This window comes from Salvelinus sp. IW2-2015, linkage group LG19 (genome assembly GCF_002910315.2).
Source record: "Salvelinus sp. IW2-2015 linkage group LG19, ASM291031v2, whole genome shotgun sequence".
Taxonomy (NCBI): domain Eukaryota; kingdom Metazoa; phylum Chordata; class Actinopteri; order Salmoniformes; family Salmonidae; genus Salvelinus; species Salvelinus sp. IW2-2015.
In genome coordinates this window covers 18,086,162-18,101,337 of record NC_036859.1, presented here as the reverse complement: position 1 = coordinate 18,101,337, position 15,176 = coordinate 18,086,162, and the positions used below count along the sequence as shown (strand labels likewise).

General features: G+C 42.9%; 1 protein-coding gene across 3 annotated transcripts in view; it reads right to left on the bottom strand.

Annotated features, from left to right (window-relative positions):
* The window catches only part of LOC111979475 (A-type potassium channel modulatory protein DPP6), a 139,359-nt gene that overhangs the window by 37,222 nt on the left and 86,961 nt on the right, over window positions 1-15,176 (bottom strand). For all 3 annotated transcript variants that reach the window (XM_024010050.3, XM_070448857.1, XM_024010051.1), the window contains exons 2-6: window positions 13,659-13,773; window positions 11,654-11,752; window positions 1,515-1,609; window positions 943-1,017; window positions 775-827 (exon numbers count right to left, since the gene is read on the bottom strand). In XM_024010050.3, the coding sequence (XP_023865818.1) occupies window positions 775-827; window positions 943-1,017; window positions 1,515-1,609; window positions 11,654-11,752; window positions 13,659-13,773 (437 nt within the window). The remainder of the gene's footprint in view (window positions 1-774; window positions 828-942; window positions 1,018-1,514; window positions 1,610-11,653; window positions 11,753-13,658; window positions 13,774-15,176) is intronic.

Sequence of the window (15,176 nt, the reverse complement as noted above, 5' to 3'; positions counted from 1 at the left end):
CTTCTGTCTGTCTCTCTCTGTATGTCACTCTCTCTCTCACTCTCTGTCTTTCTCCCTCTCTTGCTCTCACTCCGTCTGTCTCCCGGTCTCTCTCTCTCTCACTCTCTGTCTGTCTCCCGGTCTCTGTCTCTCTCTGTCTTTTTCTTTCTCACTATCTGTCTGTCTCTATGTCTGTATGTTTTCCCTCTGTCTGTCTGTCTGTCTGTCTCTTTCTCTGTCTGACTGTCTTTTTCTCTGGACTGACTGACTGACTGACTCTCTTTCTCTGACTGACTGACTCTTTCTTTCTCTCTGACTGACTGACTGCTTTCTTCTGACTGACTGGACTGTCTCTTTCTCTGACTGATCTTTCTCTGACTGACTGAACAGACAGAGAGAGAGACAGACAGAGACAGACACATACAGACAGACAAATGGACATACATATACAGACAGACAGAGAGACAGACAGAGAGACAGACATATACGGACAGACAGAGAGACATACATACACAGACAGAGCGACAGACATATACAGACAGACAGAGAGACATACATACACAGACAGAGCGACAGACATATACAGACAGACAGAGAGACATACATACACAGACAGAGAGACAGACATTGACCAACAGAGACAGACAGACAGACATATACAGACAGACAGACAGAAAGACATATACATACAGACAGACATATACAGACAGACAGACAGACAGACAGACAGACAGACAGACAGACAGACAGACAGACAGACAGACAGACAGACAGACAGACAGAGTGCAGACTTACGGGGTGATGAGACTACAGATGATGTAGAATGCCATGTAGGAGTGCTGGTAGACCTGCAGAGACAAACACAGCTTCAGCTTCCAACCTCAGAAGACAGAAACACACAATAAACTCCACATCTGAAACAGAGACAAAAGGAAAAGGTGAAGTGTGGTCCTTTCTACTCACTGGGGCCACATTGTAGGCCAACAACACATGTTCCAGGTCTGGAGATATTTGGTACTTGGTGGCTTTATACGTTTCCTGGATAAGAGAAAAGTGAGGACGTTTTGAGTCATGTTTATTACAAATGAGCGTCATACTGTACATACTGTATTTAAATAGCATATCTGTCACGCCCTGACCGTAGAGAGCTTTTTATGTCTCTATGTTGGTTTGGTCAGGGTGTGATTTGGGTGGGCATTCTATGTTCATTTTCTATGTTTTGTATTTCTTTGTGTTTGGCCGGGTGTGGTTCTCAATCAGAGGCAGCTGTCTATCGTTGTCTCTGATTGAGAATCATACTTAGGCAGCTTTTTCCCACCTGTGTTTTGTGGGTAGTTATTTTCTGTTTTTTGTTTCTGCACCTGATAGAACTGTTCGTTGTCGTTTTGCTCTTTGTTATTTTGTTCAAGTGTTTTTTGAGAATAAATCATGAGCACTTACCACGCTGCGCTTTGGTCCACTTCTTCATGCAACGATGACCGTTACAATATCACCTTCTCATACAGTTTTGGGAATAAATATAACCTAATACTCACAAACTTCCTGTTCTCCACCAAAACGACCCTCTCCTGTGTTTCGACGTTGAGTTTGACCACATCCCCTTCTTGTGTTCGATACAGCAGTACATTGTCTGGAAATAATAAACAGCACAGAAGAGAGAGAATTACATATTGGAATATGCAGCTGGCTGTTTCAAACAGTACAAATAGTGATGGATCAGGGATTCTAACCTCCTGCCACAGAGGGCTCTGAGGAGCCAGCCTTCCACACTGGACTGGGGGTAGATTGTTTTCAGGAGGCACAGAGGGCCAATTGGAGCTGGCCCTGCTGGCAATCGTGTTACCTCTGCAGCATAATATACAGTAGTTGTAGGGTGTGATGGTGGTAGACCATTTTCCCACTATTGTTACGACCCAAACCGTATTGTGCTGGCTCAGAAATGTTTTCCTATGGTGGAGGCATAACTACGCCAGCACAGTAGACCTTGGCTCCACTTTGCTGAGTACTATGAAACGGATAGTGTTGTCCTCTAGACCCGAGCCACTTCCTCAGTGACACTGTGTCCTGTTCGGATAAACCCCCCTCCCAAGAGAAGAGAAGATGAGAGAAAAGGCCTCCGTATCTCCAATGTTTTTACCCTTCAAATAAAGGATGATTGAATAGCCATCTCATCTTCCTTGCTTACTATTCGCCACAACAATAACACAATGGTGCTGATGCTAGTGATACTGGCAGGATTTCATATGGCTGGACATAATGTTTTTTTTTATGGTGGTGGTGTGTTTTTCCAATAAATAAACTCTTTCCGTATTCTGTTCTGAAAATGTTTTTCTGCTCCAAAGTCCAAATATTTGTTCAGTCATGACAGTTCATCTCTCAAAACACAATAATGGATGCATTAGGTATAATGGAAAGTGTACAGTATGAGTATCCTGCCAGTCCACACTCCAGAAGGCCTGACAAGTCAGCTGACTTCTTTAAAGTAGTGCATAACAACTTTAACAAAAGCGATTCAATAAATTGCTGTAATTAATCAATCAATTAAAAGTAATGAGAGCAGAGAACATTCCAATGTGGTGTTCAACAAAGGATAAGCTTTGAGGTGTGCGTGTGTGTGTGTGTGCGTGCGTGTGGACTTGTTTAACCAGAAGTCCCCACAAGAATAGAAAACAAACAAAAATTTGACCATCTGGGAACATTTTGTTAGTCACCACAAGGTCAACTGCTATTTCTAGGGGGTTTAGGGTTAAGGTTAGAATGAGTGTTAGGGTTATAATTAGGTTTAGGGTTAGGAGCTACGGTTAGTTTAAGGGTTAGGGTTAGGAGCTAAGGTTAGGGTTAGAGTTAAGGTTAGGTTTTTGGGTTAAGGTTAGGGTCAGGGTTAGGGTAAGGGTAAGGGTTAGGGTTAGGGTAAGGTTTAGGGAAAATAAGATTTTGAATGGGACTGAACTATGTCCCCTCACAAGGTTAGTTGTACAATACTGTGTGTGTGCTTCTACTGGTGAGGTTAATTATCATGATCCATCTGCTGAGGGAAATGCCCTTATTTCCCTACATATTATTTGGCTGTCTGCAAGGGAAAACACTGGACATCAGCATGTTGCCAACGTCAAAACGGGGTGACTGGGCCAAAATATTCTGCCATGATTTAAATTATTAATTCAGTTTCACTGTAAAGTCCATGGAGAACAAGAGCACCTYCTCCCAGCTGCCCACTGCACTGAGGCTAGGTAACATGGTCACCACCGATAAATCCATGATAATCGAACATTTCAATAAGCATTTCTCTACGGCTGTCCATGCTTTCCTCCTTGCTACCCCAACCCCGGGCCAACTGCTCCGCACCCGCCGCAGCTACTTGCCCAAGCCTCCCCAGCTTCTCCTTCACCCAAATCCAGAAAGCAGATGTTCTGAAAGAGCTGCAAAACCTGGACCCGTACAATCAGCTGGGATAGACAATCTGGACCCTCTCTTTCTAAAATTATCCATTGTTGCAACCCCTATTACCAGTCTGTTCAACCTCTCTTTCGTATCGTCCGAGATCCCCAAAGATTGGAAAGCTGCCGCGGTCATCCCCCTCTTCAAAGGGGGTGACACTCTAGACCCAAACTGTTACAGAGCTATATCCATCCTGCCCTGCCTTTCTAAAGTCTTCAAAAGCCAAATTAATAAACAGATCACTGACCATTTTGAATCACACCTTACCTTCTCCGCTGTGCAATCCGGTTTCCAAGCTGGTCACGGGTGCACCTCAGCCACGCTCAAGGTCCTAAACAATATCATAACCGCCATCGATAAAAGACAGTACTGTGCAGCCGTCATCATCGACCTGGCCAAGGCTTTCGACTCTGTCAATCACCGTATTCTTATCGGCAGACTCAATAGCCTTGGTTTCTCAAATGACTACCTCGCCTGGTTCACCAACTATTTCACAGACAGAGTTCAGTATGTCAAATCGGAGGGCCTGTTGTCCGAACCTCTGGCAGTCTCTATTGGGGTACCACAGGGTTCAATTCTCGGGCCGACTCTTTTCTCTGTATATATCAACGATGTCGCTCTTGCTGCGGGTGATTCCCTGATCCACCTCTACGCAGACGACACCATTCTGTATACATCTGGCCCTTCTTTGGACATTGTGTTAACTAACCTCCAAACGAGCTTCAACGCCGTACAACACTCCTTCCATGGCCTCCAACTGCTCTTAAACGCTAGTAAAACCAAATGCAGGCTTTTCAACCATTCGCTGCCCGCACCCGCCCGCCTGACTAGCATCACTACTCTGGACGGTTCTGACTTAGAATATGTGAACAACTACAAATACCTAGGTGTCTGGCTAGACTGTAAACTCTCCTTCCAGACTCACATTAAACATCTCCAATCCAAAATCAAATCTAGAATTGGCTTTCTATTTTGCAACAAAGCCTCCATCACTCACACCGCCAAACTTACCCTAGTAAAACTGACTATCCTACCGATCATCGAATTTTGGCGATGTCATCTCAGTTGCTAACCTTAATTTGCTACCTGACAACTTTACTGTTTTTACTTTTTAATTACCATTTACATTTCTTTGTTTTTCCCTCACTCAACTTTTTTTTCATTCAACTTTTTCACTCCGGACACTTTATCTGGACATGGTTCGTCAGGACTTCCACCAGCCGAAGCTAAGTAGTAACATTAACATGATGCATTCTAATTGCAGTCGCTGTACTCATAATATACAGGAGAACGATTGCCTTACGGCGAGGATAGCTGTGCTGCAACCCAGCTTCAGACGTAATCGTTAGGCAAGGGTAATTTCAGTGTAGGAAAGGATCTGTGCGACCAGTAAATACAGATAGTAGTATAAATCCCCTCGCACGGTCCCCGCAGCCGGACAACTTTCTCATGGCTTCTGGAGGGAAATCCTGTAGGAATGCTCAACCGGTGTCGCTCATTTAGCTGACAGAAAATTTCAACCGGTTCTCCCCATTAAGCAGCGAGTCGGAGTCAGAGGCCAAGCCTTCTCTGGTCTCTACTCCTCCCGTTACGGGGTCTGAGACACCGAAGCCTCCCACCATTAGCTCTGATAAATTGAAAACCTTAGTCATTGGCGACTCCATTACCCTCAGTATTAGACTTAAAACGAAGCATCCAGCGATCATATACTGTTTACCAGGGGGCAGTGCTACCGACATTAAGGCTTATCTGAAGATGGCGCTGGCTAAAGCTAAAACTGGCGAGTGTAGAGAGTATAGGGAGATTGTTATCCACATCGGCACCAGCTGCATACTGGACCCTATTACAACTAAACTACTGAAAGAGCTGCTTCCTGTGCTTGGCCCTCCTATGTTGAACATAATAAACGTCTCTCTATCCACCGGATGTGTACCAAACTCACTAAAAGTGGCAGTAATAAAGCCTCTCTTGAAAAAGCCAAACCGTGACCCAGAAAATATAAGAAACTATCGGCCTGTATCGAATCTCCCATTCCTCTCAAAGAAAATTTGAAAAAGCTTTTGCGCAGCAACTCACTGCCTTCCTGAAGACAAACAATGTATACGAAATGCTTCAGTCTGGTTTTAGACCCCATCATAGCACTGAGACTGCACTTGTGAAGGTGGTAAATGACCTTTTAATGGCGTCAGACCGAGGCTTTGCATCTGTCCTCGTGCTCCTAGACCTTAGTGCTGCTTTTGATACCATCGATCAACACATTCTTCTGGAGAGATTGGAAACACAACTTGGTCTACACGGACAAGTTGGGGCCTGGTTTAGATCTTATCTGTCGGAAAGATATCAGTTTGCCTCTGTGGATGGTTTGTCCTCTGACAATTCAATTGTACATTTCGGTGATCCTCAAGGTTCCGTTTTAGGACCACTATTGTTTTCACTATATATTTTACCTCTTGGGGATGTCATTCGAAAGCATAATGTTAACTTTCACTGCTATGCGGATGACACACAGCTGTACATTTCAATGAAACATGGTGAAGCCCCAAAATTGCCCTCGCTGGAAGCCTGTGTTTCAGACATAAGGAAGTAGATAGCTGCTAACTTTCTACTTTTAAACTCGGACAAAGCATAGATGCTAGTTCTTGGTCCCAAGAAACAAAGAGATCTTCTGTTGAATCTGACAATTAATCTTGATGGTTGTACAGTCGTCTCAAATAAAACTGTGAAGGACCTGGACCCTGATCTCTCTTTTGACAAACATATCAAGACTGTTTCAATGACAGCATTTTTCCACCTACGTAACATTGCAAAAATCTGACATTTTCTGTCCAAAAATGATGCAGAAAAATTCATCCATGCTTGTGTTACTTGGGTTACTGGGTCAGACTACTGCAATGCTCTACTTTCCGGCTACCCGGATAAAGCACAAAATAAACTTCAGTTAGTGCTAAATACGGCTGCTAGAATCCTGACTAGAACCAACAAATTTGATCATATTACTCCAGTGCTAGCCTCCCTACACTGGCTTCCTGTTAAGGCAAGGGCTGATTTCAAGGTTTTACTGCTAACCTACAAAACATTACATGGGCTTGCTCCTACCTATCTTTCCGATTTGGTCCTGCCRTACATACCTACACGTACGCTACGGTCACAAGCCGAAGGCCTCCTAATTGTCCCTAGAATTTCTAAGCAAACAGCTGGAGGCAGGGCTTTCTCCTATAGAGCTCCATTTTTATGGAATGGTCTGCCTACCCATGTGAGAGACGCAGACTCGGTCTCAACCTTTAAGTCTTTATTGAAGACTCATCTCTTCAGTAGGTCCTATGATTGAGTGTAGTCTGGCCCAAGAGTGTGAAGGTGAACGGAAAGGCACTGGAGCAACAAACCGCCCTTGCTGTCTCTGCCTGGTCGGTTCCCCTCTCTCCACTGGGATTCTCTGACTCAAACCCTATTACGGGGGCTGAGTCACTGGCTTACTGGTGCTCTTCCATGCCGTACCTAGGAGGGGTGCGCCACTTGAGTGAGTCACTGACGTGGTCTTCCTACCTGAGTTGACGCCCCCCTTGGGTTGTGCCGTGGCGGAGATCTTTGTGGGCTATACTCGGCCTTGTCTCAGGATGGTAAGTTGGTGGTTGAAGTTATCCCTCTAGTGGTGTGGGGGCTGTGCTTTGGCAAAGTGGGTGGAGTTATATCCTGCCTGTTTGGCCCTGTCCGGGGGTATCATCGGATGGGGCCACAGTGTCTCCTGACCCCTCCTGTCTCAGCCTCCAGTATTTATGCTGCAATAGTTTATGTGTCGGGGGGCTACGGTTAGTCTGTTATATCTGGAGTATTTCTCCTGTCTTATCCGGTGTCCTGTGTGAATTTAAGTATGCTCTTTCTAATTCTCTCTTTCTTTCTTTCTCTCTTTCTCTCGGAGGACCTGAGCCCTAGGACTACCTGGCATGATGACTCCTTGCTGTCCCCAGTCCACCTGGCCGTGCTGCTGCTCCAGTTTCAACTGYTCTGCCTGCGGCTATGGAACCCTGACCTGTTCACCGGACGTGCTACCTGTCCCAGACCTGCTGTTTTCAACTCTCTAGAGACAGCAGGAGCGGTAGAGATACTCTYAATGATCGGCTATGAAAAGCCAACTGACATTTACTCCTGAGGTGCTGACCTGTTGCACCCTCGACAACTACTGTGATTATTATTATTTGACCATGCTGGTCATTTATGAACATTTGAACATCTTGGCCATGTTCTGTTTTAATCTCCACCCGGCACAGCCAGAAGAGGACTGGCCACCCCTCATAGCCTGGTTCCTCTCTAGGTTTCTTCCTAGGTTTTTGCCTTTCTAGGGAGTTTTTCCTAGCCACCGTGCTTCTACAACTGCATTGCTTGCTGTTTGGGGTTTTAGGCTGGGTTTCTGTACAGCACTTTGAGATATCAGCTGATCTAAGAAGGGCTATATAAATACATTTGATTTGATTTGATCTACAAAATAGCTTCCAATACTGTCACGCCCTGGCCTTAGTTATCTTTGTTTTCTTTGTTATTTTAGTTAGGTCAGGGTGTGACATGTGGGATGTATGTGTTTTGTATTGTCTAGGGGTTTTTGTATGTTTATGGGGCAGTGTTCAGTCTAGGTGTATGTATGTCTATGGTTGCCTAGATTGGTTCTCAATTAGAGACAGCTGTCTATCGTTGTCTCTGATTGGGAACCATATTTAGGCAGCCATATTCATTAGGTAGGTCGTGGGTGATTGTCTATGTCTTTACGTTAGTTGCTTGTGTCTGCACTTTCATTTTATAGCTTCACGGTCGTTTGTTGTTTTGTATAGTTTGTCAGTGTTCTTCGTTTTGTTTTCGTCTTCAAATAAAAGAAGATGTATAGTTATCACGCTGCGCCTTGGTCCTCCTCTCTTCCACAATGTTACGACGATCGTGACAAATACTCTACTCAGCAAATTGGATGCAGTCTATCACAGTGCCATCCGTTTTGTTACCAAAGCCCCTTATATCACCCAGCACTGCGACCTGTATGCTCTAGTCGGCTGACCCTCGCTACATATTCATCGCAAGACCCACTGGCTCCAGGTCATCTATAAATCTATGCTAGGTAAAGCTCTGCCTTATCTCAGCTCATTGGTCACGATAACAACACACACCCGTAGCACGCGCTCCAGCAGGTATATCTCACTGGTCATCCCCAAAGCAAACACCTAATTTGGCCTCTTTTCCTTCCAGTTCTCTGCTGCCAGTGACTGGAACGAATTGCAAAAATCGCTGAAGCTGGAGACTTATATTTCCCTCACTAACTTTAAACATCAGCTATCTGAGCAGCTAACCGATCGCTGCAGCTGTACATAGTCCATCTGTAAATAGCCCACCCAATCTACCTACCTCATCCCCATATTGTTTATATTTACTTTTCTGCTCTTTTGCACACCAGTGTCTCTACTTGCACATCATCATCTGCTCATCTATCACTCCAGTGTTAATTTGCTAAATTGTAATTACTTCGCTACTATGGCTTGTTTATTGCCTTACCTCCTCACGCCATTTGCACACACTGTATAGACTTTCTTTTTTTCTATTGTGTTATTGACTGTTACGCCTGTTTATTCCATGTGTAACTCTGTGTTGTTGTTTGTGTCGCACTGCTTTGCTTTATCTTGGCCAGGTCACAGTTGTAAATGAGAACTTGTTCTCAACTAGCTTACCTGGTTAAATAAAGGTGAAATAAAGGTGAAATAAAAAATAAAAAAATTAAATTATCTTCTGAGATATCCAGATTGAGTAATTATGTTGATATATGTTGCTGTGAAAATGTTCATTTCCAGTGAAGAAGACACGCTATGTTACTGCTGTGTAAGTAGCTAAGTTGTTTATATATCAGTTTGTAAAAGTATGTAGAAAAAAACTGGTTCTGCTTTTGTGCTTTCTGGAGACAATGAAAAAACTAAAATAATTTGAATCTCTAACACTAGAGGGTGATCAGTAGTTTTATTCAATTTTCGTGTGTTTTGCACTTTAACTGGTCAAAGGTAAAACGGCCATATCAGACCAGCCCTACATCTGTTTAATTTGGGCCATACCTGTCCTGTACATGCTCTGCATACATTATAGCTACAGTACTGTATGGTGCATGACGGCATAAGCTGGAAACTTATTATGAAGGATTTACCACAACATGACATACAGAATCAATGTCTATGGGATTTCCTCACCGTGGAGAGACCATGGTGGAGACAGGCACATTCCTCAGTTCCATTGGAGTAATTACATGGCTCTGTCTCTCTGTATAACCCTTAATTAAATGTGCTTTCTGAAAGCAAAGTACAACTTTACAAACTGTTCATCCTTATTATTTTCTTTCCACTGCCACCTGTAGACTCAAAACCGTAAAAACACTAAAAACATGCAGGCAGTGTACTAGAAAAAACTTTTTGATACTACTAATGCTTTTCACACTATAACCATATTTGCATAAATCAATGCATTTCAAAGGCCATAGACCTGAATGGGAAAACTTTGCCACATAACTAGTCTTCAACCGTTTAAGCTGGATACTCCATTGAAACTTTAAAACATGCAGACCGGTCTGGAATGGTGTACTTGTATATAGCTTTTTTATACCATTTATACTTTTTGAACTATAACCATTTTAAATGTACATAAAAGCTCCATAGGTTTGAATGGGAAGTATTTGAATTCACCACTTATCTTGAACCATTAAAGCTACCAACACCAAAATTACTTTAAAATGAGCAGACTGGCACTGGTACACTATTGTTGCTTGAATTCTTTTTGTTAACCTACGTATACTTTTCACACTACAACCATATTTGCATAAATCCAACTGTATTTCAGGTGCCATAGACTTGAACGGAACAAATTCCGGTCGCTACAAGTCTTCAATCGTTTTAGCTACAAAATGGCCTTCAAACTTCCAAACGTGCAGACTGGTTGGTGGGTGCTGAGCAATGTTCGTTCAAATTTATTCGTCAGTAAGCAAATTTCAGGTCTGCTGATCGCAAACTTGAACATTGTGAAAATTCTGTGCAACTTCTGTTTACACTGAGGCTGTACCTGCTTTAAGTTACAGTGGCCAAGTAGGCTACTTGGCCACTGTTTGAAAGTGGCCAAGTAGGCTACTGTGGCTATTTGATCATAATGTAGTCCTTCCAGACTGGCCAACCATAAAAAACMATGGAGAAAATTCATCCCACAACATGTTAACATGGAAATAGCTGTTCTATCATTCAGCCTACAGTAGCAGCAAATGTGTGGCCTACATTCCATGAGACTTTGGAGAAAAAAAACACGCAGGGCTTGATATTAACCTGTTTATCCACTTGTTAATCAGACAAGGAGCTGACTGAAAATGTGTTGTTTGATGCAAGAAACCACTTTACAAAATAAAATGCATTATTGTTCCCATACTATTATTACAGAGAATAAGATAAATTATGCTACCCTCTGCTTACGGTCTACTTAGTTTATTCAAGATCGTCTCAAAATACAACACTGCCTTTTTAAGACAGAAAAAAGCTATTTTCAAAGATGGCTAGAAATGCACATATTTTGTGCTCTTGTAGGAAGCAACCACTCCCCCATTGTTGACAAGAAATGAGCTATAACTGGGCTAATAACTCACTAACTAGCAAAGAATATGATCAAATGTGCTTAGGTGGCTACATGCAGCTTTCGATTTGATCTCAAAACAAGCGGATTTACTCACAACCGCTCATACTGTAAACACAGTCCAGTTCAAAGTGAATGGCACAGATCCATATATGGTAATGGATATTTGCATGTAGTCCTACTGCAGCTCTGATTGGTTATGGTGCACCAGTCTGTTTAGACATCGGGCCTGAGTCATGCCTGTCAATGCAATAGAATCCTACTCCAATGCGCTCTGCCTACAAGAAAATCCCTTGCACAGTTAGCTTTGCCTACTAAGTCTTGCATAATTGTTTTGTTTCGATATGTTGCATTGAAAGTGGCATTGACTCGATCACAATTCCCACAGTTGAGAGAAACGTTGATAGTGTTAACTAAAGGGGAAAACTCTAGAAAGTTGAGTGAAGTTCAATCTCGTGCTTCTCTGCGTGGGCTGATATTTCTTCTTCGTGGCAGTCCGAGGGGAGCTGGGCAACCGCGCACGAACGCAGGTTAGAGGGTACATTGGTTCTGAGTGAGGTTTAGTTTCTTGTGGCGGATGAGAGGGCAGGGTGTAACTATAGCAACTCACCGCTGAGCCATGTAGCGTCGGGATCATGCACATGAAGGTCTCCTCCGAAGATGTCCTCGATGGTGACTTTCTTTTTGTTGGCAAGGCTATCATCTGCAACTACCAGTGGAATATATCAAGAAAACAAAACAATGGAAGAAGACATAATTAATAAGTTACAGCAATATGATAATGTTAAGGTTCAATTCTCATTCACATGACTTACCTGTAACTAAAAAAGGGATCTGGCCATCTTTGTTATCTGGTTGCTGTCAGTCAGTCAGTACTCTGACATAGTAATACGTTTACAGTCTTCCTTTGTGACTGGAGCAGCCTTCAGCTGCAGGGAAGTGCATTTTCCATTTCCAAAAAAAGTTTATATTTTACTTCTCCTGCAACAAGTTGCCTGAGGGGTCATAAAAACAGACCAGGAAACGTCTGACAGAGTCTGACTATTACGTGCATTTTCTGTCTCTGGAGATTGTAGGACTTCCAGCAGCAGTTCCCAACTCACAGACACAGCAATTACGGAGAGGTTACAAAGGAGAAATAGACACTTGGCCCAGGGTAACTCTCTATTGATCCACCAGCATCGATTCACTGCAGCCTGGACAGTTTTTCAAGCAGCCATAACTCCCTCTACCCCCAGCTACACAATCCCTTCTGCAGTTGACAGCAAAACTGCAGACCAGACAAGGTAGACAACAGAGGTAAAAGGTTGAGTTATATAGAGATGGTGGTGTGTGTGTGTGTGTGCCTTTCAACCCCATAGGCCCACGGTCTGGGAGCTATACCGTCAGTGCCTTTGCAAGTCTATACATTTACACATTCTCTTCATCTTTGGTAAATGACCATGAAGAGGGATTAATTCCCAACATGTGGAAAATAGCAGCTCTGATGCACTGCCAATTATACAAATGACTAGAGCTATTACTGCATAATAATTTCCATTAAACGACACTGAATGGCGTTATACATTAAATCCCCATTACCTTGCGAGAGGATGACCTCACCTCGTCTCTCTGAAAAACCAATATGCAATCTCCAAGCTGACACATTACCATCACCTTCTCTACTCCTGGCTGTCTATGAATGAATGGGCTTATGAAATGACCCACTGGGCTGTCTGCTAGTAAGGCCAATTGTAATCCCTCTCAATCTAAGTAGAAGTTTTCATTTGGCGGCCTGACTCCGGTATGAGTATGTCTTGATTTAAAGGGGCAATCTGAAGTTGCTACATCTATTTTGGGACTTATAAATTCATGATATGTACCCGTTGATTCCTGAAGAATATAACTGATAAATGTCTCGTGAGCTTAGTTCAACTGTCATACCCCACCAGAACCCAAAATATAAGCTTGTTTAATTACAATGTTTTTAAACTAAGTAAATGTAAACAAACACTGCATAGCCTGAAAACATGGTMAAAACTATCATGTTGATATCATGGATGGTCAGTCCTTGCATAGCTCTGTCTATGAATTTGAGAGTGGATACATTTCTCCAGACCCATCCTGCAGCTTTTTATCGAAACAGTGTCTGGGAGACGGAATTTGTTTGGGAAGTGATGCTGTGTCTGCAGTGTTACGCATTTGATAGTGTGTGTGGTGTAATCTAGCCGATTGTAATGGGTGTTTCTAAGTGTGTTTTTATTATAATATAGCTGAATGTGTTTGTGTTATTACAGATTTAAAATCTTAATTTGATCACCCTGTTGCAGGAAAATGTTCCTGTAATGCAGAAAATGATTAACTTGCACTGTATTTTAGGTTTAAAAAGACTTCTGAAGTTTGTCATTTCCACTTTGAAATATCAGACTTTTATTATGAAAAATGTGTCAGCCCCTACAAAATGTCCATTAATTATAATCCACATAATAATTCACATTTCCCGTTGCTGCAGTATTATTTTCCTACTGTAGCAAACTAGCTCAAATTAAGATCCTACATCTGTAGGTATATGGTGTGGTGTTTGTAGTGTTCAGTAGCTGAGAGTAAAAGTATATGCAGCTTTATGTGTTACGTACTTGGGGTGAGCAGGATGACAGAGGTGACGATCAGAGACAAGATGATGCAGATGACCAGCAGGGCGATGACTATCCCCTTCCAGTTCCTCTGTGGAGGGGCACTGCCCACCAGCTCCTGCAACACAAACACACACACATTAAAGTTAATAGGGGTCTATTGGGAGAAAAGGAGGGGAGGCTTGTGTTACTACTGCAGTACTCCTGTGATAGGCTCTCAGCCACACAGCTGTTGAAAGAAACTAGTGGGAATCTAAGTGACAGAATAAACTCTGAAGGTGGAAATGACAGGAAAAAACAAGAATATGCTGAAGACAGTTCCTTATGTTAGCATGTACCGCATTGGTAGATCCAGAGAACCTGAGCACATCCCCAAAGTATTTCACCCGAGGCTTCTGCGACACCTTTACCGTAATACGCCTTTCCTCTCCTACAGGCAAAGCCAAACTGATGCTAGATGGTCTATATATGAAACCCTATTACTCTAAACACGTACAGTCAAATCCAAGTGACATACAAAACCTAACTATACCCCTATGGTGGTGCAGTGGCTGTATCGGTTAACCAATAAGACTGCCAATCGAATGTAGGCTGAGGCAGATCATTCATTGCACGGTTACACCATCTCATTTGCTCATATAAAAAGCCCAGCATGATATTACACATCCTATTCATTGATAGTTGTGGTAAAGCAAAATGGAGATTGGTTCATGAGACAAGTGTGAGTGTCCTATAGGTGAGTCAGACTATCTGTTGGATTGCTACTATATCTGTTGGTATCCAAGGCTGATTCTAGCCTAGTTCCAGTTCTGAAATAGCTTTTACCAATTCCTCTGACTATCAAGGCATGACAACAGAGTTGGCTAAAGCACAGATATCACAGAGATCTGGAAATAGGCTAGACGTATTGATGCAGAGAGCCAGTACTCTTGAACCCTGTACAGCGTCTCATCGTTAAGGTCTGTGTCGCTCTCCTTTCCACTGCGCTCTGAGCAGCTGGAGCATAGCGTGTCACTGTGGGCAGATAGAGATCAGGCTTAATTAGGAACAATGCAATCAACAGATCTGGATCAATATAGATCAGTGTTGCTCTGCATCTTTCTGTATGAGGCCATGGTGGTGGTAGTGACTCATGCATGTGTGTGTGTGTGTGTTTTGTGTGTGTGTGTGTGTGTGTGTGTGTGTGTGTGTGTGTGTGTGTGTGTGTGTGTGTGTGTGTGTGTGTGTGTGTGTGTGTGTGTGTGTGTGTGTGTGTGTGTGTGTGTGTGTGTGTGTGTGTGTGTGTGTGTGTGTGTGCAGAAAAAAAGAACACGAAGCAGACCAAACACTATGGATCGTAAAAACCTTTATGTAAAATATTGTGTGCTATAGCTTGCAAAATATACAAATGTGATTCTGAGTGACACCATAAGGAAGTTTCTTCCAACATTAGGACTGTTTTCATCCAGAAATAAAAAGGCAATTCTGCCATTTGTCAACGTCATATTCAGCATCTCCACCAAACCAGTGTCTACATAAACT